This window comes from Erpetoichthys calabaricus, chromosome 6, assembly GCF_900747795.2.
Source record: "Erpetoichthys calabaricus chromosome 6, fErpCal1.3, whole genome shotgun sequence".
NCBI classification, from domain to species: Eukaryota; Metazoa; Chordata; class Cladistia; order Polypteriformes; family Polypteridae; genus Erpetoichthys; species Erpetoichthys calabaricus.
In genome coordinates, this window is record NC_041399.2 from 3064254 (window position 1) to 3089031 (window position 24778).

Genomic DNA, 24778 nt, shown 5'->3' on the forward strand with positions numbered 1-24778 from the left:
AAAATCAATACCTCGATTGCGAGCTTATTCAGTAAAACTAATCGGAGATCCCAACGGAGTTAAAGAGTGACAGGATGTTGTTGTGGGCTCATCATTTCCCCCCCAGTAAATGACTTTCCTGATTTTCTGTATTCCAAGGCCAGTCATTCACATCCATCCACTCCTTTAACTCAATGACACAACTAATTAAGGACACCATTGGAGGAACGTCAAAGAAAGGTACAGCTGGGTGTCACCTGCATGCGAGTGAATAATGAATGTGATGTTTTCTAATGAGCGTTCCCAAAGGAAGTGTGTAAAGTGAAAATACGTGAAAAGTCAGAGAGCCGAGTCCTGCGGGACACCATATTGAACTGCTGAGTACAATGATGGAGTCCTGTCAGCCCATTTCTGTAGGCACCGATATCACTTTGACAAATTAGAACTAAACCAGGCAAGCTCAGTGCCCGCGAAGCTGTGCAGGTCGGTGGGATGGTCGCTGGTGTCAAACTCAGTTCATAATCCACTCAAACTAACAGAATTTCAACAACCGAATATAAATATTAATAAACCAACAATAATGAAACTCCTGTGGCTTAGAATGGGATCACGTGTCTGGTAGCATCTGCAGAGACGTCTGTCACTGTAACTCTTTGAGGGCTGAATATTTTTCCCAAAAAACAATGGTGTCACCCATAAATCAACACAAAATGTCTGCTGCTGCGTGCTGTGGCTGCTGTCGGCGCCTGTTCAATGTCTCTGGCAGCAGTGGGAGGGCAGTGGGCAGCAGGAATGAGCGGCGGGCTGGCTGCCTGGCTCTCTTCACTCATCATGTGGGCAGCGGTGGCAGTCGCAGTGTGACGCAGTCTGATTTGTACCTCTCGTCATTGTAAGTAAGTGGTGGCCCTCCCAGGCATGTGTGACATCAACTACGTAAACGTGTTCAGCACCACAATCAGCCGATGCTGGTACCTCATTTTCGTTTTTGATTTCCGTCTCCAGATCACTTTCATCCAAATCGGATTTCTGAAGATCACAGTCTGATTCAGCGATAACGTGTAAAACGTCGTCCACAGGGTATTCTGCTTTGCGCATTCACTTTGGTCACTCGTCAGAGGTCAATGCCGTTTTAGAGGTTTTTCGCTCTTCAGGCACGTGCAGGGAGCGGAGGTCAAATCAACAAAGTTAAGTTTCCTTCTGTTAAAGAGAGTCGAACTAGAAACGGTGGGATTTGTCACAGATTGCAGCTGATTACCGTCCTCTACCCCTGAGTAACGACAAAAGTCGACATCCACCCTGAAAGGGTTAAATGTAAGGCTGATGGGATTGACTGCATATTATGGGATGGTCTGTGTATTCCCGTTAGGGGTTGCCACAGCAGATCATCTTCTTCCATATCTTCCTTACGTCGTCATCGTGTTCTGTCACACCCGTCACCTGCATGTCCTCTCTCACCATCTTCTCTTAGGCCTTCCTCTTCTCCTCTTGCCTGGCAGCTTTATCCTTAGCACCCTTCTCTCATTATACACAGCATCTCTCCAAACCAATGCCATCTCGCCTCTCTGACTCTCCAACCCCCTAATGTCCTCATTTCTCATCCTGTCCATCCTCGTCACACCCAACACAAACTCTGCCACCTCCAGCTGTGCATTATGGGATATATTAAGGACGTAAACTGCACACATAACGAGCCATCCTGTGCTTCTGAGTCCCTTTAGTAGAATAAAGCGGGAGAACATAAAACAATCGCCAATTACAGCCACTCTGGGTGTGGATGACCAGAAGCTCGCGCCGTGTGACGCTATAAATGTCAGCGTTGTCCCGGATGTCCAAACCTTTAGTGCGCTTTCTCCGAGGTTTACTGTTTGATTTTTGCTTTTGTGATTCTGGCTGGGGTTTTGTTTCGTGTTTTAGTATCGATCACATGGCTTACAGAATTATTGGTGACAAACTTTGGCTTGTTTTCCCGACAACATTTTAAATTTTGAAACAATAAAAACACAAAACAAAAAAATAATTAAAATGGGACAGCAAATAAGGGGGCAGAGAAAAATTAAAAAATGTAAAGAAACGGGCGAGGCACAGGCGGGTAAAGGTGATGTGCCTGGGGTTTTGGGGTTAGACACTGAAGCCTGGTGGCACACGATGATGCCGCTCCACCCGTCCATATTTGGTGACCCTTCATCTGACAGACTCAGACTGGGAATGTGTAGAAAGCAGAAGGTCACCCCTTGCCCACGTGTGTACCAAGTGCCCACCACTGAATGGAGTGGGAAAATCGCACACAATGGACGCTTTCACGTCTCTCTCGTATGTTCTGCTTGTTCCACACAGCTTGGACTTTCACCCGAATGAGACTCAACGGTCCTTAGGAAGAGGAAGCCACATTTATAACTTGGCAGGGAAGCCCTGCCAGGGCGTTGAATGCCAGCCGTTAACTGGCTTCCTGCTTTCGGAGGTCTGAACGCTTTGTGTTTGTTTCATTTGTTTCACTGGTGCACAATAAAAGCCCTTTCTGGGTGGGACATTCCTTTACGCCGTGTGACTTCTGTTCCAACGCTTTGTCGGCAGTAAATATCTCAGACACCTTTTATGACATATTGTTGTGCAGAGATTTTATTTCCACCTTCATTGAGCTTTATGACTAAAGTCTTTATCTTGAAGAAGCACCGTGGTGGTGGCTGGACTGTGAGAGCGAAAAGGAGGAAAGAAAGGAATGGGCACTTGGCAAAGACGGGCACCACCTGCATGGAAGACGTGGCCATCTTTACAGCCCCCTAATGTAAAAAAAACCACTCTGCTCTGAATTTGGGGGGCACATTTTAGAAAGTGTTGATGACATGTGGGACGTCTTGGTGTGGTGTCCACTGTGAAAGGCTGAGAGGCTTTGCTTGCCCGTACCCCCTCAGCTCTCTCACGTGTTTTTGTGTCTTCTATGTGTTTCTTTTTTTATTTTTAAGGTTGTGGTAGCGAGCTGACCGGACCCCAAGGCTCATTCAACAGTCCCGGCTTTCCCAACAAGTATCCCGACAACAAGGAGTGTATCTGGCACATTCAGACAGCCGCCCAGAGCAGCGTGCAGCTCACCATCCATGAGTTTGACATCGAGCCTCATCCTGACTGCAGCTACGATGTCCTGGAGGTAGGCCCTCACCTCACGACTTAGGGTAGGGGTCACCTCTTAATGTCTTTGTTACCCCCTGACACCTATGGGCAAAATGTTATACATTCCATTCTTCTTCTTCTTCCTCTTCATCTTCTTCATGAGGTTGATAGGCTTGATCAACCTTCTCCATGCGGCTTAGTCCTTCATCCCAAAACTCTCTTCCTGCAGATCTTCTTTTACTTTATGCATCCCTCTAAACTTTGGACTCCCTCATTTTCTCTTTCCATGGACTTCCAATCCCATCATTCTTTTCCCCTCATATCCCTCGTCTCTCCTTATCACGTGTCCATACCACTTCACTCTGCTTTCTTCTCTCCCACTTTTGTCTCATTTCTTATTCTGCCCTTCCTTGTTATTCCACGTATCCACCTGAACCTTTTCATTTCAGCCCCATTTTAAGGTCACTAAAGTCAGGCTCTTATGTTAAAGACTCTCTTTAGGGGCTCTGATGTTAACAATTCCCTTCAGGGCCCTTAATGTTAATTTTAGAATCCTTTAACCTTTTATGATCCCTAATTTTAAATATTTATTTAAAAAGGCAGCACTATGGCGTAGTGGGTAGCGCTGCTGCCTCGCAGTTAGGAGACCCGGGTTCACTTCCTGGGTCCTTCCTGAATGGAGTTTGCATGTTCTCCCCGTGTCTGCGTGGGTTTCCTCCCACAGTTCAAAGACATGCAGGTTAGGTGGATTGGCAATCCTGGGTGAGTGTGTTCACCCTGCTAAGGATTGGCACCTTGCCCAGACATTGTTCCTGCCTTGTACCCATTGCTGGCTAGGATAGGCTCCACTCCCCCTATTGTCCTACTAAGGATAAGCAGGCCTCAAAAAATGGTATGGTATTATCTTGTATTTTTTATATTATGGTATGGTATTAAATTATATTATACTAACTGTGCTACCAGTCTAAGATGGGTTGAAATCTAAATAATCAACATAGACCTCCAAGATAATGTTTGCAGTACACCATGCAATGTGTTGCCTTTGTTATGTGTTATTTGGTATGGTATTTGTAAAAGCAGTGTTAATGTTTGTGATGTGCCATCTGTTGGAATGACGGAAACAGAGCAACCAGGTAGACAGACAGACCCACCCTTATATTATATTATATTATATTATATTATATTATATTATATTATATTATATTATATTATATTATATTATCCATCCATCCATCCATTATCCAACCCGCTATATCCTAACTACAGGGTCACAGGGGTCTGCTGGAGCCAATCCCAGGCAAAACAAAGTGCAAGGCAGCAAACAAACCCTGGGCAGGGTGCCAGCCCACCGCAGGACACACACACCCACACACCAAGCACACACTAGAGACAATTTAGGATCACCAGTGCACCAAGCCTGCATATGGGTAACACGCGCAGAGTTAGTCCAGTTGAAGCCAAGGTCCAGAGAACGTGGACACTCCACTTCTAGACTGCACCATTGTTGAACAGTGCACCGTATGGAGGTTTTCTTCGGCAGATCGTCCAGCTTTGGGGACTTCAGGCAGGAAGAAGCGGGTCCAGGCAGACAGACATAGGAAGTGACATCAATGGTGGGAAAGCCATCAATCTTCCAGTCTGCAGAGAGAGAGAAAGAGAAAGGACATTAGTACACAGCAGCGCCAGTGCCTGAAGTAGTGGGTTATTACCATCACCAGAGCCCTCCAACTGTCCCTTATGCGCACGAGTGTGACAGCACCTTAATAAAAGGGTAAGAGGCTATTTATGTTATTGTCTCTACGTTCATCCGGTTGCTGTTTCTCTGTCATTCCAACAGATTGCACCTCACAAACATTTGTTGTAATAAAATGCATTGCATTTGTCATTCCAACAGATGGAGCATCACGAACAATAAGACTGCTTTTACGAATCCCATACCAAATGGCATATAACAAAGACAGATGTACATGTTAACACTGCGGTATCCATTGATTACTTTGCTTAAAGCGGTTCTAAGACGGGTAGCACGGCTAGTGTATCAGTTTAACGTCATCCTCATAAAGCTTAATTGCATTTTATCATGAAACCATGATAGGCTTGATAGAAATCTTCAGAGAGCTGTCATGGCATGAATTTCATGTATTCTGTATGGCGACTGCTGCCTCTGGATACTCTCAGCCTTAGAGGATGGCGGTTTACCAAGCCCTTAATGGTTAATGTCTGAGTAGCGAGTGTGTAGTTTACAAAGGAGTGACCGTCCTGCTTTAGTTACGATGGGCTTGGAGAGCCACTGGCAAACCTCGGGTCGATCAGAAGATGGCTGATCCGATGTTCTTAGTGTTATAAAGCTTTCAGGATACACAGCACAGTGCCGCGCCACATACAAGTCTCGCTTTCTTTGTACTGTTATCATCATATTATTATATATTTTATAGTATACTGTATATATATTGTCACAAAGGCCACTTTGAGTCATAGCAAGGTTTGGGGCAGCCACCCGTATATTTGGTTTCCTGGCTGCAAATTGACGATTAGCGATAACACTGCTTGCACAAAACAGAACTGAGGGAATAAGGAAAAGGAGGAGGCTTTTAAAGGGGAAGACAGGAAGTGAGGTCAAAGGGGTCGGGCTCATGAAGGTCTTCAGCCATAGGCTCAAGCCCGTTGTGACATCACAGGGGCCGGAGCCAGCAAGGTCTCCTTCCATAGGCTCTGTCCCAGAAGTGACGTCAAGAGGGCCAGGTGGGATATCCCGGGAATGGTCTGCAGGAAATGGAGAAATAGAGTCAGTGCACTCCGCCACATCCCGGTCTGACTCAAGTCCTCAAGCAGACTCACATGGGCACGTGTGTGACAAGATATAACCATAGTATATATCAATAGTATATTATTAATGTTGTCAATAGTTTATTGATTTATAACGTCATGAATTGATTACACCAAAATGACTTTGACGTCTGTCTGCCCGCCATAGTGATGTAGAATGGTGCCACAGTGGTTACCGCTGCCACCTCGCAGACGGCCCGTGTTTCAGTTCTTCACCATCACCGCCATGGTCGCTGTGCAGTACGTGTCCTCTCTGTATGTTCTCCTCGCGGCCCCGTGAGGTTTCCTCCCACATTTCAAAAGACCCCATGTGTGCCCGAGTGGACCCCATAATGAATGGACTGTCATCCCCGTTCCATTTTTGGTTCCAACTTCACACCCGGCACTGGTTGGGTTTGTTTCTCTGTCCTCACCTCGGGCCTGAAATTGGATTCATTGGCTTTGAGAATATTAGGTTACCTACTTGGCGCACTAAATCCAAATTTAGGATTGTGAGGACCCCACTTATGCAAAGGTCCTCCTGGGATGGGATGCCAGTTTGTTGCTCACTCCCTCCAGTTTACCGTCAAGTCTGCACAGTGTAAGAAAAGGCGTTATATTGCGCCTGACCTGAGACAGATTCACCCGGAGGCACATTTAAAAATAAATAAACTTTTATTTTTCTTCCCCCGTGACCCACAGGCAATACACAGTCCCAAGAACAGTACTAAGCACCGCTACAACACACTCTCTTCTTCTTCCTCCACCACTCCTCCTCACCAAGCTTTGTCCTCCTCCACCCGACCCTGGCCACTGAGTGGTGGTCGCCGGCTCCTTTTATAGCCCACCCAGATGTGCTCCAGGTGTGTGATCACCGAGTTCCGGCTGCACTTCCAGGTGTGATGCATTTGCTGCCCACATGGGCTCAGGAGTCCCAAACACAGCACCCTCCGGCGGTGCCTGTGGGACCCAACAGGGCTGCACCCAACTCCAATTCCCAGGGATCCCTGTGGGAAACCAAGGCACTGCTCCACCTCAGGGGTGCGGCCATCTAGCGTCCAGGGGGAGGTATTGCAGTGTCCAGGGCTGCTCCCCCTGAATATAGTGTGCAGGAGCATCCTGGCTGGGCATGGACGCCAGCTACCTGCCACAACAGTATGATGGAATTCTGACCAACTTCCTAAAATTCTGTTATTGGAGCACATGGCCTCAGCTGAAGGCTAACCAGACCCCTTTATGGCGCCTTGACGTGAGGCTCCTGCACTCTCACTCCAGAATGCACTTCTGTGTACAGAGACCCCCACTAGTGTCGTGGCTGCATTACTCTCCAGCCCCCCGTGACCTTAGCTGGCATTCCCAGGCTTTATGACAATCATGAATCACTTGTAGACAAACAGGAGGTCTTGGTCTTCCTGGCAGCTGTTCAGGACGTGCCTCCTCTGTCCTCTTGTCTGTTATCTCGCAGGCCTTTCATGGCTTCACTTGTAGAAATGTGACAAGAGGAGTGACAGAGAGGACCCGGACAGCAGCTGTCTGCTGGTCATTCTAGTTACACGGGGGGCTCTGAAGTTGCACTCTGGTCTTTTAAAAATGCCAATAAACGGACATCCTGACAGTCTCCATGGTCACATGAGGCTTGGACACCGTGACCCCGCCCACTCTGTGACTCCACCTCCTCCTCCACCTGTTGGCACTCATTCATTTAGTTAATGCCAGTCGGCACACTAGCGCCCCCCACTGGACTCACATGGCATATTAATAATCTGCTGTAGGTCTGCTTGTGAGACCCCTTGTGGTTGTTGGAGGAGAACTGCAAGTCAGGTGGCTGCCAATTCAGTACCCTCCACTGTGAGGACCTCATCAAGGTGATGTGCTTCACTGAAACATCTAAAGTCAATTATTTGTAGGGGCACCCACTTGTGTTTTGGCTGTTCAATAACCTAACAAGCTGTAGATGGTGATGGGGCTGCGCACTGGGGGTCCGTGGCGGTGGAGGAAGGCTTGGGAGTGTGAGGACATGGCGTGGGAACGTCAGTGGACAAACGAGTCGATTGCTTGTCAGCGTGCAGCCATGATCAGCTCAGCTGTTCTTCATTGGCACTCCGGGGGTCATTAAGAAGACCACCTGTACCCACAGGTATAAAGAAGAGCGAGTGAGCAGGACAGGAAAGATCAGAAAAAAAAACAAAAGAAGGAAGAAAGAATCAGGAGATCAGGTCAGCATGGTGGAGAGGAGACGGTGTGATTGGTGGTCCCGCGAGAGGAACGGTGCTTCACGGGTGGGTCGCTCCTGTCTGAGCGTCATGAAGCAGCGGGACTCATCGTGTGCTCCAGGGGTTCTGTAGGACTAAGGACAGGTGGGAGGACAATGGAGGTGACCAACTGAGGTGTAGAGGGGGCTGCAGTTGGTGGGGTCTCAGCCCACCTGAGAAGACCCAGAGGGAGAGAAAGATGTGAGATGGAGAAATGAATGAAAAGGGAACCCATTGTGTGAAAGTTTTAGACCTGACTGAGTTATTGTTGGTTTCCATCTTGACTGATACACTGCTCTTATTGGCCTATTTATTTATTTATTTATTTTGTGATGCGCCATCTGTTGGAATGAAGAAACAGAGCAACCAGATAGACACACAGACCCACCCTTTTATTATATTATATTATATTATATTATATTATATTATATTATATTATATTATATTATATTATATTATATTATATTATATTATATTTATTATAAAAGTGTGTGGGGATGTAAAGAATTATTACTATTATTTTTTATTTATTAATGGAGACTTGCATCACACACTTTCTGTGCAATACCTGCCTGGGGGAACTGGCACATGCCACAAAGTCATTCACATGCAGGAATCCCATAAATTGCTTCACCTGTGGAGAGGCTTCAGGAGGTGCCATGACAGTGCCCATCCCACTATTGCTGCTGACCTCTCTACTCCTACCCTATCTGCTTTTCCCAGAATCCTCCCCTGCTCTCCTATCCAACTGTGTGCCCCACCCATATGACCCCCGAGGACCCCGTGTGCCGCTTATTTGCGTCGGGCAGCACATCCCGATGTTCAGCTGGCATTCTGTTGCTCACAGCTTTGGAATGCTGACTTCTGCTGTAAAACTCAATGGGTCTAACAAAGCAGAAGGGAACTGAAAACGCAGATTAGGGGGCGGGCATCATGCCAGCGACCAGCCGGGCCTGGAGTGGCTACCCTTATTCTCGATTCTGCTGCCGAAACGGAACGGCTAAACGGACCACCAAACCCACCGCGCCCCCCACCCTCCGCCCTTATTGCTGTCATGTGACCTCGGGTTCCAAAAAAACATGTTGATAGACATGTGGGCATCGTGGATGTGTGCGGCATGTTGCCATGGAAACTGAGCCCTCCAAATGAAAGGCAGCTGTGGCAATCCGAGCTGAGCTCTTTGATCCCGAGCAGCTTCTGACTGCAACATCTGCTAAAAACACTTACTGCCGTTGGCCCAAACGCGATGTTCATTTTGTTTGCTTACGTTTGCCGTGTTACTCGATTTAAAACATGCGCCAACTACGAAACACTGCATGGCACTGGAAGTTGTCAATCTTTATTTGCAGTAAGCTGGGTGATTGGCCGAGCTTGGTTTAGTGGGGCCTGTTTTTATATAGCGCCCTGAAAGGTATCTGGAGGTTACTGCAAATGGGACATTTGGGGGTCCGTCTGTGACTAGACTTGCAGGGCAGGATTCAGGCCATGTGGCAGGTACCCTGGCCATACTGTCACTGCCAGTGACGACAGGCTTACAGTGTCATCGATGGGCCACTGTCAAGAGCGGGCACTTGTGGAGCATGCGGGAAGCCCCTCACGTCACTAGACGGCCACTTATATGCAGTATTGTCACCCTGTCCCCCTTTGGAACAGACAAGTGAACGACTGCAGCCTTGCCCTTTCCTACAAACCCAGGGGCCAGGAATGCAGGGACGTCTGGGGGTCCTCCTAGGAGGAGTTCTGTCAGGACGACCCCAGGAGCTCCATAGACCTTTCTTGAACTTGGGGGTCATAGCTGGACTTTCGTTTTGTGAGGCAGCACCAGGCAGGAACTCAAAGGGGTGATGCGGTAGGTAGAGGTCCGGGTCCCACCTACCTGGTAGACAGGGGGGTGTTTATTGAGGCGCAGGGATTTGTCCCCTTAGTATATTTGTGTCCTTATCTCCTACTTTCCGGACCCTTCTATTGATCCCATGTCGCTGTAATAAGCCCCTTTGTTTCGTATGTTCAGCGTTTGGGCGCCGCCGCCAGTTTGGATTTAAAGTCTGCTCACGAGCTCCCCCAACGGGCCGCAGATCACACTGCAGTCCAAAGCTCTTTGATTGAAGTACAGTAGCCGGCCGGCATTCCTTAGGGAAAAGCCTGGAAGTAGTCTGAGATAAGCGATCCAGAACGAGATGAAAGAGGAGGCCATTGTTCTTAATTTACAAAAAAAAAAACATCATGCCATGAGTCACGGGACGCCAGCAAGGAACATGAGGCGGCCGCACCCAACGATCCTGTGATCGGCTGCGCGAGTTATTTTGGGCTGACTCAGCTCGCCACTCCCCAGACGTTCTGTCGTGACGCTGCTCAACTTGTGCCATCTGTGACTTGTTGAGGGGCAACCCGGTACCCTAATAGGCAGACGCCCCGGAGAGGTGCATTACAACCATTCACAGCCAGCACTGTTTTTGAGGGTACTTTACGATCGACTGTGGCGAGACCCCGCTCACCGCGGGACCCTGACGTGACTTTATATTGAGGGGCTGCGGTGCCCCTGCCAGCTTCAGCTTAAGTGAATAATTGAATGACTTTCTGTGTGGCGGGAGCAGGTGGAGCTGGTAGGGGCAATGAGGTCGGAGGTGCTTTTAAGAGAAGCAGGTGTGACGGGGGGGTCTTCAGCATTCGGAAAAAGGTCACTTGTGTTAAGAAGGAGGAAAAAAGGAAAGGCCACGATCTGAGAAGAAGGAAAGATGGAGTTAATGGCGCTGAGGGAAGGAGAGCAAGTGAGGGGGAGGCAGAGGGGCCCACCAGGGACACAACTGAGCAGTAGTGGGGTGGGATATAAGGGGAATACGACAGGCAAGTTGTGATTGTGATCATAATAATAAAACATTTTATTTATATAGCGCCTTTCCCTTGCTCAAGGCACTTAATGATATGGCTCCCTTAGAGCCACTGGCTCATCCCACCGCTGCCACCATTATATCAGGGGTCAAAGTCCAGGTGGCCTACCCTTCATTTAATTCATTCCTATGACCCCCCCCCCCCCAGTATAACAGCCCAAAGGCACTGGCCTCGGTGGCGAATGAAAGACGTGAAACTTCAGCTCTCTGGCCTTTGTGGATTGTTTATTGTTGCCCACCCCCTTTAAGGACACTTGGTTTGTGGTTTTAAAATTAAAGCACTCGGCCCCCTTGCTGACTGCGTGGGTGTCCTCGTTTGTTCGGCTCATCTCAGTTTCCGACTTTTGATGGTCTCGGGTTCAAGAGGCTCCTGGAAGTAACCGGGGGGTGTGGAGCCGACCCGGACCGTCACAATCGCTCACTCAGTTAATCGATGGATTCGTTTGTTTAGTATTGTATCGTGCTGCTCACTCGCTGTGAAAGGAGCTTAAAAGTCAGTTAAGGGATTTTATGTGAAGCACCCTGAAGTGGCACACGCTGTGATGTGAAGTGCCTTGCTATGGCACGTGATGTGACAGGAGCTCCGCAACATTTAGAGTAACTGAGTCACGCATCGCAGAACACCTGGAGACGACACGCACTCCGAAAGGAGCTCCATAAAATGGATGGCTTTATGACGGATAACTCGATTCTTCTTAACACCAACCATTATGACACGCACTGTGAAGGGAGCGCCGCCAGCACCCCTGAAATGCCACTCGCTCGGAAAGAAGCAACGCAAAGACACACTTTACAATCACTTCAGTTCACCTTGTATAGCTCCTTTGACGGTGAGCACCGTGACACAAAACTAAACGATTAACTGAGTGAACTATGGCGACGGTCCGGGTCGGCTCCACTCTCCCTCTTGAACCCGAGACCATCAAGAGTCATAAACTGAGATGAGCCGAGCAAACGAGGACACGCACGCAGTGAGCTAAGAGGAATGAGCGCTTCAAAAAGGGGGTGTGCATCTGTCCCGAGACCTGAACTCTAATGTCTGTCCTCTCGAGGTGCTTGAAATACGTCACTCAGTTAAACAATGTGTTTTATATAGCGCCTTTCACATCACATGTCATATGGACCACTCACTGAGCCATCATTTTATATAGCACCTTTCACAATGTGCCCTCTCTCAAGGTGTCATATGATACTCAGTTATCTGAATGTTATTTCTTTAGCAGAAGCCTTTATCCAAGGTAACTTACAAAGTACCTCCAGTGAAGTGTTCCCCCGAGATGGTGGCGGACTGCAGGTACCCCCGAGGTGCTCTGTCAGCGGCTGCCATTTGCCTTCAGGCTATGTCCAGCTCTGCCGTGGAGGACTGTCCATAGGTGGCAATGTGTAGTCAGGCTGCCCTTCAGCATCAGGAGTGGTGACGGTGACCCCCGACATTGTGCCTGCTCTTCTGGTGGCATCGGATTATTATGTTTATAAGCCTTTAGGGTGCTTATTGTCACATCCACAGAGTACGGTGAAATTCTTACTTGTGTGTTGTTGCGATTGTGCCAGTGTCCATGTCATCAGTATATGTAAATGTGATGCCCATGAGCCCCTGGGTACAGAAGGACCCGCCATGAGTGGAATTGAAGCATCACATTGATGTCGACGTCGTGAAATCCCAGCGCTCTAATGCTGGTGCTTCTCCTTCATTCTTCCATACAAGTGTGGACTCTTTCTTCTACCATCGCTGATGATCATCGGCCATCTTGGTGAGTGTAGCTCTAGTGAGATGGAGTGAGGAAGCCCACCATGAGAAGACGACTCCCTCGTTGTCACCAGAGCGCAGGGCGGTCTCCTTTAACTCAGATCGCTGAAGATGGCTCTGCTCTTCCCTCTGAATGCAGCGGTCCGTCCACTAAGAGGAGTGCCACCCCAGCAACGCCTGGTGACCCCGTCATCGAGACCCTCTTGGGGTTCTGTGGTGGCGACACCCCCAAAAACCTGCCCTTTGTACAGGCTTTGGACTTCAAACCTTGAGGTTCAGATCCCACTACTGACACCACTGTGAGACCTGCCTGAGCTCTAAATGGACAAACAAAAGACAAATTGTAACCCATTGTCACACACGAAGCTGAACGGACCAAATGAAGGTAATTCCATGCCAGGCCAGGGGGTGGCAGGGTGCACTAAACCTTCCTCTGTTATTTCTGTAGACAAAATACGGGAAATTCTGCCTGATTCAACCTTGACGACACCAATTCTGATTCCGGCCTCAAGAGTGATGTCACTTCCAGTTCCGAACTTAATGACATCATCACTTCCTTTAAAGCCGCCATCTTTAGCTTAACAGTTCAGTTCAGTCTGGAACTCCAATGTATGCCCATCTGTGCCAATTTTCCATGCCCCTTTTTTTCTGCCAGGGATAATATATGGGTGGCTGCCCCAAACCTTTTTGTGTGTGTCGAGGCGGGTTCTTTCACACCCATTGTATCGCAAATGTTGTAAGTCACCTTGGATAAAAGCTTCTAAGAAATCCCCCTTTTCTGTAAGGCTGCCCCTGTGGATCTCCTTGGGACCTCCGGGGTGTGACTGTTTATACACACACCTCGTGATTTAAGTGACGGTCACTTCCAGAACGAGCCAAGTCAATTAGAAAAGTGAACCACTCCCGGGAAAGGTAGGCATGAACAAAAAGCATGTGGGCATCAAATTGGCACGCGTGCCCAACAGGCTTTCAGACCAAAAAGAAGGAAAGTCAAGTTGCAGGAATGTCCTCCAAAGCGAAATCGCGTCACACTTTAGACGAGAACGGACCAATGGCAAGAGTCAGGGGTTCAAGGCTCCTCCCACAAGTCTCACGGTGTGCTTTTCTCCTAACCAGGTGTATGGTGGTCCTGATACGTCCGCTCCAAGGTTGGCCCAGCTGTGCCACCCGAGGCCCCCCGACCAGCCCCTCCAGGTGTCCAGCACTGGCAACTTCATGACCATCCGATTCAAAACAGACGAGTACGTCCAGGGGAAAGGATTTAATGCCAGTTGGCATGAAGTCTCAGGAGGTAAGTAGTAATTCAAAAGCCCACGCTGGGCTCAGAATGGCCGGTGATTCATTTTTGGTGCCAGCGTTCTCATTTAGATTCTCATGAGTGGTTTGTGGTCAGCCCAACCCTGCAGCCTGGCACGGGGCAGCAGCCCACAAGCACCCAAGCTGACGAAAGCCTCCTTGACAGAAACGGGTCGTTTAGAGTTGTAAATGTGCCACAGCGCGGGTTCAAGCTGAGCCAGTGCCCTGTCAATCCCGGGCATAGCTCTGCCTTCTTCTTGCCAGCCTGCCTCTCTGAAGCATCTGCAGCAGTTCCTGCTCTTTCACAAGCCCCCCATTAGCCCATCCGACTGACCTTGGTGTCAAACTAGACAACGGTGGGCACAGGGCCACAACATCACCTTACGTCACCAATGTGCATAGTGGGGGCAACATGGTGCAGGTGTAGGTAACACACTGCAATGCAATAACTCGCTAAGGTGGGAGATTATGGGGGGCTGGGGTCCTGAAAACCCTTGAAACGTCTGTGAGACGAGACCCGGGCAGGCAATGAATGAAGTTGATGTCATTTAAGAGGCAGAAATCTATGAAAGTCGATAAAGTGTCACAAAGGAGACCACCACAAACCGCTCAAGACAAAGCTCCTCCCCTTTGGCCACTCCCACTGTTACATCATTGGTGATGTCAGATCCAAATCTGCACACACGCACCCGAAGTGTTTAAAGAATGTAAAGGAACATTCTCAGATTTAGCCAGCAGAGGGTGCAAGGCAGAAGGGAGTGCGCCATGTGATGGAAAAATCGAGAATCCAACGAGCGTTCATGCTGTCCATGATCAACAAAAGCCCCTCAGTAATACCAGGCAGCCAGTATGCCAGTAGGCGTTCACAGCAGCACTGAAAGAGCCCATGGAGTCTGTCGATCTACAGCCCTGCCACCATTACACTAAGAGCCCATCATGGTACTGGAAAAACAAGCAGCGAGGGTCCGAAATCTACATGTCAGTGGCAGGGCGAGGACAGGGTGGGACGCTCCATCAGGGGCTGCTGCTCCCCAACACTCACAACGCATGAATGCCAATCCACTTTATTAAATTGGCCTGTGTGGTGGTCTGGCGCCCTCTCCAGGTGTTGTTCCTGCATTGCCCCCAATGCTTACTGGGAGAGACCCCCCATGACCCTACTCAAGAGAAGTGCAATTAGGAAATGGATGGATGGATGTCATCGAGTGCTCTTGTGAGGGTCTCTCTGGTGTGCCCACTCTGGCGTATCATTGTTGCTGCCAGCTTTTAGATAACTCGGCCCCCCCTGGTGGCACGGAGGGTGGCAGAGTTCAGGTCTTCACCGATGAAGGGACAAGTGGCTTACAGAATAAACATCTAAAGGAACAGCCGAATAAAGAGATGCAGCAGAATGAATGAATGAATAAAAATGTAGAGAACGAGAGAATATTAACATAAATAAATCAAGAAGGCGTAAATGAAATGGAAATACGAATGAATTGTGATATTTAGGGAGAGAAAGTGAACACGTGAATGAAGCAATGAGCACATAAAGGAAAAAACAGAGGGAAAACACATCAAGGAAGAAATAGAAATACTGTAAGTAAAGAGAGACGAATGAAGGAATAAAAAAAATGTTCATCAATGAGGGGGCACAGAAATGACTGAATATATGAAAACATAAAGAGAGGAGAGGGTGTTGGACAAATGAAGGAATGAATGAAAATACACAGAAAGAAACAATAAAATCAACAAATAGAGGCAACAACCACTAAATATGTAAAGATAGAAATAAATAGTGAGCAGAATGAACATCTGAAAGAACCAAAAGATAAATAGGAAAGGAATGAATGAATGAATGAATGAATGAATGAATGAATGAATGAATGAAAATGTGGGAAGCAATAAATGTAATGAATGAGGCAATAGTGAGTGAATACAAAGAAAGATACATCAAGTGATGGAGAGAGAGAGGAATAAATGAAATGATATAGAAGGAATAGTAAGTGAATGAGTGAATACATGAATGAACACATAAAGAAAAATAAACAGGGGGAAAATGAATGAAGAAAACATATAAAGGAACAAATAGGAAAAAGTAAAGAAAAATGAACGAATGAACGCACAAGCAAACAAGTAATATAATAAACAAAGGCATGAATGACTAAAGATATAAAGATACAAATGAACATGATGAATATGTGAATAAATAAAAATATGAATGAATGAATGAATGAAAATCTAGGCAGTAGTAATGAAAAACAAAATATAAATATGAATAAATCAAGTGAGGGAGGAGGAAAGGGAGGTGGGAAAGAATGAATGAAAATAAACTGAGGAAATTCCATGAAGAATATATATTTATATATATAATTATATACAGGAACAAACAGAAATGAATGAATGAATGGTTAATATATGTGTAGGACCAGGAATGACTAAATAAATATAAACATAAATAAATGGAGTGAGGGAGAAGGAGGGAGATGAAGAAATAAATAAATGAATGAACACACACATGAATGAAGGGCAAGTGAAAGGGAAGAATGAATGAATGAATGAATGAATGAATGAATGAATGAATGCAAAGACATGCAGGTTAGGTGTATTGGTGATCCCAAATTGTCCCTAGTGTGTGCTTGGTGTGTGTGCGCCCCCTGCCCGGGGTTTGTTTCCTGCCTTGTGCCCCGTGTTGGCTGGGATTGGCTCCAGCAGACCCCCATGACCCTGTAGTTAGGATACAGCGGGATGGATGGATGGATGAAGTAAGTAAATCTTCTGCCTCGATCCTCCTGACGGCCTCTGCTCTCTCTCTCTGTCTGTTTCTCCTCCTGCAGGCTGTGGCGGCGTCTTCACGGCTCCGGCCGGTGAGCTCCACTCTCCCAACTTTCCCAGTCCGTACCCCCCGAATGTCGACTGCTCCTGGGTGCTCAACGTGGACCGAGGCCATCGAGTGCTCCTGACATTCAATGAATTTGAAATTGAAAACCATAACGCCTGTAACTACGACTACCTCGCTGTAAGTTGCAGTGGCTCGTCGGCCACGGTGGTACGCAGCGTCGCCCACAGCGCCAGCGCCACTGTCTGCTCTCATAAAGCACTGAGGTGGTCCGCCTTTACATTTTTTCCTGTGCACTTTGCGTGTTCTCCTGTGTTTTGCTGCCTCTTCCCAATTGCTTTGACTGCCCACTCTGAGTTGCCCTGCCTGGGTGCTGCATGACTGTCCCGCCGTGAACTGGCACTTCACCTGAGCAGTGAAAGCCTTTGGGGTGGGCAGCTGCAGCACTCTTCGTACCCCGAGTTGGATTATTGCTGACCTCAAAGTGCCTGCCTGGCTGCTCTTTTATGCCAGCTGTGCCCGTGAAGGCCGTGCTGAGGCCCCTCTGTGCAGGCCTGCAATTGGCACCTTTGTTTACATCTTCTGCCCCCACATTTTCCAACATGGCACGCAGTACAATCGTTTCCAGATTTCTACCTTGTGCGCCCTGCCAAGTGCTTCCCTGAGGGCCACACAGAAAGTCAACGGGCGGGTGCAGCCTTCGATCATGTGATGTTATATAGTGCCTTTCAAAATGAATGACAGCCCCTGACACTGTCCTGGCGTATTCCAGTTGTTTCCATTTTTCTTTCCATGTGAGCTCTAGTAGGTGAGCTGACTCACTTGGGGGGTCACTTGGGGGTGTGATTTTATATAGTGCCTTACACAGCCAACATCATCCCATGATACTTTGCTAGTTCAACAATCTGAGTTCAAGACGCTGACAAGAGCCATCCGGGTTCAAGCATTGTGTTACTGGCTGGAGTGACTCCGTAACTGTATGATTTTATATAGCGCCTTTCATAGGGAACATCCTCTCATGATACGTGACGCCTGTGCCATTTGTCATGTGTCACATTCCGCTTGTGCCTTTCACTGTTAACATCATTCTGTGGTGGTGAGCAGGTGCCATACTTCTAGGATGTACAGCTAAAGGGAATCATCCAGGATAACACCGGGCATCACTGGAAGGGTTAACTATCTAAGCATTTGATTTTATATAGCGCCTTTCATCTTGAATCCCTTCACTTGTCACTGTCACATAGCAGCATATTCCATATTTCTACTGCATGAACACAGCAGGTGAAGAAAGGACTCCTTCAGGGGCACTCAGTGGTGGCACTAGAGGTGTGGACTGACTGTAGGACCACGTCACTTTATATAGCGCCTTTCACGATAGACCTCATCCTGTGATGCAGCGCGGGCACCAACACTTTAAAATGTACAATGGGGGGTCCTGGAAGCGGAAGTGACTCATTCAGGGAGTCGGTGGAAGGATTTGAGTTTATATAGCGCCTTTTGTAGTGAATGCCCTCGCGTCACATCGTCCCAACATGTTTTCATGAGCACCAGCAGATGGTGCATAGGGAGTCAGTTATGTGGTTCAGCTCTAGGGCCTTGTGATCTTATATAGTGCCTTTTGCCACCAACATCATCCTGCAATGCCCCATATTGCCATAATGAGGGTCCTGGCAGTTGAAGCGACTCTTTCAGGACCACACAGGGAGTCACTAGACGTTATGTCATTTTATATAGCGCCTTTCAAAGTGAACACCCTCCTGTGACACTGTACCAGCACATTCCAGATGTTTCCATATTTCTACTGCAGGGGGTGCAGGTGGCGGCTGTGACTCTCAGGGAGGAGTGCACTGAAGTGAGGGACAGGCCTTGGGTTTGGTGACCCCAAGTGACCGTCAGGCGTGTAACTCGGAAGCGTGCGGTCATTTGTATGAGTTGCTTTATAAAGTTCACAACGCCCAGTGAAACCCTGAGAACAAAGAGAAACATTGGATTTTGGCGCCCCCTTGAGGCAGGTGTCCCGAGGTGCAGCCTTGTTCTGGTTCACTGCCAATGCGTTAAAATGTAAAGGTGGAGATTATAAAGAACGAGTGTCAGGCGTCCAAACCCTACTGCCGAAACGGTCCTGGGTAAACGTTCAGGTCGCCGGTCTGTCAAGTTGTGGAGCCCCTGACGACAAAGACAAGGTGGACCTGTGGTTCTGATTTGCATGCCCATTCACTGGGTGCCACCAAACAGCCTAGACACGCATCTATCTGCCTGCTATGACGAGGGCCAGCACTGCTGAGCCCACCTGTTGGCGTCGGCTTCTCCTTGAGTGGTCATCCTCTAGCCGTACTCTGCCTGTTGACGCCCACCTCATGTGCAGATAAGGAGTTCCAGATGCCTGGTCTGCTGCCCAGATTCCTGTGAGAAGAAATTCCAGTTTCTCCCAATGATTCCGAGGATTGGAATTCCAGCCACTCAGGCCAGCATTGCTGCCCACCATCTTGGCCTCGGCTGCAGACACCGCTACTGTGAGAACAGACAGAAATGCCCTGAGGCTTCCTGGTGCAGCTTCACTTCTCAGTACACTGGAGGGGTAAAGAAAATGGATTCAAAATCCCAACCTCAAGATGGTGACATGCAGAAGGTCCGCTGAGAGTGACCAAGGCTGCAATTGAACCTGAGTTTCTCCTCACCACCTGATCCTTGGGAAGTAGCTTCACTGTCTTCAGATGACTGCATGGATACCAGTGGAGAGCCTCCCTAAGGATTAGGATCTTGGCTCTTAGCCTGCTGGTCCCCATGGGAACTCCTTGAGATGTCCCATCATTGCCATGGGGGCCTCCTTGGTGAGCTAACCTAGAAAGTCGGTGCTCCATTAGAAGTGACATGGAGGTGGCACACCGGAATGAAAATAAAGTAGCAGCTTGAAGAGAGCGCCCCCTGTTGCATACCAAGTGTAACGTTACAGATTGTCACTAAAATCAAATCAGCAAAGCAGGACGGGCCACCAGCTTCACCTCCAGGTGGACGGCAAACTAACTTTCTAAGGTGGACACCTTCTCACATCTCAGCTTTTCTGTCTTCACACCTTTTGGAGGAGAATCCAAAAAAAGCCAAAATGTCCTTCAGTCTTTAAAATCTGGGATGTGACAGGCCAGCATGAACAAAAGAGGAAAGCTCAGAGTCCCTTGAGGGGCCAGTCAGTTGGAGATGTAAGCTGGAACTCCGTGGTACTTCACAGTTTGGAAGAGTGAGCCCAGACTGGGGTGGTCTACAAGGCTCTGAGCCCACTGGTGTCCATCAACACCAAACACAGGATCTTTGGGAGTCTACTAGTAAGGAATCCGTGGCTTTTCATTTCACTAGCAGCTCATATAATCCGCCTTCCCATCTCGGTAGTAAACAGGTGACCAGACATCTGGGATCAAATTTCACAATCAACTCCAAATCTCTAAGGCCCACCACTGACTTCCCTATCCTTTTCAATTACTGTACTGACACCAAATGTCCAAATCCCACCATTGACTCCAAATCCCACCATTGACTCCAAGTTTTTGAAATCCCACCACTGACTGTAAATGTTCAAGTCCTATCATTGACTCCAAATCCCACCATTGACTTCAAGTTTTGAAATCCCACCTCTGACACCAAATGTCCAAATCCCACCATTGACCTCAGGTTTTTAAATCCCACCACTGACACCAAATGTCCAAATCCTACTATTGACTCCAAGTTTTGAAATCCCACCACTGACTGTAAATGTCCAAGTTCCAACATTGACTCCAAATCCGACCATTGACTTCAAGTTTTGAAATCCCACTATTGACGCCAAATGTTCAAATCCCAATACTGACTCCAAATCTCTAAGGCCCACTATTGACTTCCCTATCCTTTTCAATTACTGTACTGACACCATATGTCCAAATCCCACCACTGACCTCAGGTTTTTAAATCCCACCTCTGACACCAGCTGTCCAAATCCCACCATTGACTACAAGTTTTGAAATCCCACCGCTGACTCTAAATGTCTAAATTCAACCATTGAGTCCAAATATTTAAATCCCACCGCTGCCACCAACTGCTTACTCCAAGTGTAATCAGCCTGGGTGTCTCTCTGTGTTTGGTACACAATGAGGATGAATACGTCAGGCATTTACCTCGTAGGACCCCATAAGGCCTGACGTCTGAGCAGATGTGTTGGACTCGCTTGATGTCAGTGGCTTCATCAAAAGTGCTGTATGACAAAAAGATTGTGCTCAGCACTTTGGAAGGTGGTCATCACAAAAAAACATTTTATTAAACAAAGTCTGATTACAGTATATGGGGGTCATGTAAAGCATTACTGGTTGGCCATTTTTGCCTTGAAATTGAGCTTTATGATAAAATGATTTATTGTGCTTGGAATAGGAACATCGTGGAGAAAGAGAGAGGCCATAAAACTGGCAGAAATAAGACGATCCATCAACTAGAAAGAGGAAACAGTGCTGTGAAAAAGTAATTGCTCCCCTCATCCTCATTTTCTTCATAATTTACAGGCGCGGTCAGAAGTGTGGAGAATGACACAAATGTTGGTTTTCACCAAGCTTGCTGCTTCAGTGTTTTTAGATCTTTGTGTCAGATGTTTCTCTGGTGTACTGAAGTAGAATTACAAGCAGTTCAGAAGTTTTATAGGCTTTTATTGACAATGCCATGAAGTTTATACAAAGAGTCCATATCTGCAATGTTAGCCTTTCTTTCTTTTTCAAGACCCCTGCAATTCACCCTGGCATGCTGGCAATCAACGTCTGGGCCAAATCCTGACTGATGGCAGCTGCCCATTCTTGTATAATCAATGCTGGGAGTTTGTCAGAATTTGGGGGGATTTTGTTTGTCCACCCGCCTCTTGACCACAAGTTCTCAATAAGATTAATGTTTGGTGAGTTTCCTGGCCATGGACCCAACATTTTGATATTTTGCCTCCTGGCCTGGTGCTCCATCATTGTTGGTTCATCAAACTGTTCTTGGATGGTTGGGAGAAGTTGCTCTTGGAGGATGTTTTGGTCCCATTCTATATTCAGTGATGTGTTCTCAGGCACCACATGTGCAGAGCTTGCTCAGGAATGGCAGCAGGCAGGTGTGAGTGAGGCGAAGACTTTTGGAGGATGGCCTGGTGGGTGTCAAGAAGGGCAGCAAAGAAACCATCAGGGACAGACTGATATTCTGGGATTGGACTGCTGGGGGGAAGTCATTTTCTCTGATGAATCCCCTTTCCGATTGTTTGGGGCATCCAGAAAAAAGAAAAGGTGAGTGACGCTACCATCAGGTCCGCGTCAGGCCAACAGTAAAGCATCCTGAGACCATTCATGTCACGTGGGGTGGCTTCTTAGCCAAGGCAGTGGGCTCACTCACAATTTGGCCTAAGAACACAGCCATGAATAAAGAATGGCACCAAATCATCCTCTAAGAGCAACTTCTGCCAACCATCCAACAACAGTTTGGTGACCAACATGATGAAGCACCGGGCCATAAGACAAAAGTGACAACTAAGTGGCTCGGTGAACAAAACATCGAAATTTTGGGTCCATGGCCAGGAAACTCCCAAAACCTTTAATCCCATTGAGAAGGCAGGTGGACAAAAAAAACCCACCAATTCTGATTCTGCAATCAGGATTTGGCCCAGAAGTTGATTGCCAGCCTGCCAGGGTGAATTGCAGAGGGCCAACACTACAGATTTGGACTCTGCACCTCATAAACTTCATGTCATTGTCAATAAAACCCTTTGAAACTTCTGAACTGCTTGTAATTCTACTTCAGTATACCAGAGAACCATCTGACACAAAGATCTAAAAACACTGAAGCAGACAACTTTGTGAAGACTAACACTTTGGTCCTTCTCCAAACTTCTGGCCACCTCTGTAGATAGCAAGTCATCTTAGACATTCAGACCAAATGCTTCATTAGTTTAAGAGAACCCGAGTGAACACATAAGACACTCTGTAGATAAAAATATTTTATTCAAGGAACAAAGTTATCCAGCATTCCTGTCACCCATGTGAAAAAGTAATTGCCCCCCGTGGCTTTAGCATCTTTGTGTTTTTTCTCATTTGATATCAGCCCCTCACATCTGCTCCGCTGTCCCAGTATCCCATCCTGATCCTTCTTAGAGGTCGGTGAGCTTTCTGCTTCAACTCTGTCACTCGGTAGTTGGTTACAGATTTTCACACAATGCTTTGTGTAAAGAAGTGCTTTCTGGCTTTACTTCAAAATGTACTTCACCAGGTGTCCTTGGGGGACGTACCTTAGGTAGAGCACTGCTAGGTCACCTGGAGCCACACTGGTGGTGAGTGCCAGGCTGATGGGCTCCAGGAGCTGCTCATGTCCCCGAATGCCTTTAAAGCCTCTTCTAGTCACCTGGAGTTGAATATTTAGGAGGGGCAGAGGCCTGGGTGTTGAGAGAGACCAAGGTGCAACAGGTGGGCTGTTGTTTGTTGGTTTGTAGTACTGCGGTCTGTGGTGGAGCAGACACCTGACATGATGAGCTGGATGGAGGCCCACCAGACCTAGAGAGGCCCTGAGGCTTCCTGTTTTTGTGTGTGATCAGAGTCCCTCGTGATAAAACGGGAGCTGCTTTTGAGTCTGCGTGGAGTTACTTCTGGGTTCACTGGCAGCTCAGGTGTGCCCTCTGGCTTTCACAAGCACCATGTGAGTGTGGTCATGTTAAATAGAAACCAAATAATCATTCCTAATAATTTTTGCCGAATCTTTAATTTATCTTTTATAGCCAAAATTCTGCAAATACGTGTTTCTGATCAGGCTGGTTCTCCAGACCATTTTCCGACTGGATTCAGGTCATTCTATAGTGTGGAATTAGCTCTTCTGGCCGTGATGGATGATTTGCTGTCAGCAGTTGACTCAGGAGCTGATTCTTCTAATACTGCAAATGTGACCTGACAAAGACTGATTAAGGCCAATTGGGGGGTGTGGCGTGTGGCAGGGGCTGCAGAAAGAGAAGGTTGATGGGCTTGGACTCGTCATGTGTGGTGAAGGAGAGGTCATCTGTCAGGTGTCACACGTGCAGAGTGCAGAAAACGAGAGAACTTACAGTAAAAAAGAGAAAAACGAACTGACTGCTATGTGCTGGTTACGCTGCTCTAGATGGTACTCACCCTGTAAGGCATCATACACACTAAAGACTGGCTGATGGGGGTGTGCATCGCCGTGTCCACTGGCACCCCAGTCTGGAGTTGGTTCCCACCGTACACCCAGTGCTGCCAGCGTAGGCTACAGCTCCCTGTGACTCCTGAAATAGAGAAAATGGATGGCAGCCTGGACAGTTAAGGGGTTCACGTCAGGGGACAACACTGATTGGTTTATCAATAGCCAATTGATTTTAAGGGGGTGTGGCTGTAGCCATAGTAACCTACCTAAACTGGAAGTTAGAGCGCCATCCTGTGGAGAAAACTCCGATCACGCCGAATGTGCAATTGAGGATAACTTTATTGTGCTGAATACAGAGTTATGTGAGATTCAAACGAATCAACGTGCAATACGTCACTAGTGTCCAGCACCATGATTAGTGATGGATAGGAAAGGCACTATATGATAGATAGATAGATAGATAGATAGATAGATAGATAGATAGATAGATAGATAGATAGATAGATAGATAGATAGATAGATAGATAGATAGATAGATGTGAAAGACACTATATAACAGATAGATAGACAGATAGATGTGAAAGCCACAATATGATAGATAGATAGATAGATAGATAGATAGATAGATAGATAGATAGATAGATAGATAGATAGATAGAAAGGCACTATATGATTGATAGACAGATAGATAGATAGAAAGGCACTATATGATTGATAGACAGATAGATATGAATGGCACTATATGATTGATAGACAGATAGATATG

General features: G+C 47.4%; 1 protein-coding gene across 1 annotated transcript in view; it reads left to right on the forward strand.

Moving 5' to 3' along the window:
* The window catches only part of cubn (cubilin (intrinsic factor-cobalamin receptor)), a 291472-nt gene that overhangs the window by 127310 nt on the left and 139384 nt on the right, over positions 1-24778 (forward strand). Inside the window, exons 29-31 of the mRNA XM_051929225.1 lie at positions 2940-3121; positions 13893-14067; positions 16889-17070. Of these exons, the coding sequence (XP_051785185.1) occupies positions 2940-3121; positions 13893-14067; positions 16889-17070 (539 nt within the window). The remainder of the gene's footprint in view (positions 1-2939; positions 3122-13892; positions 14068-16888; positions 17071-24778) is intronic.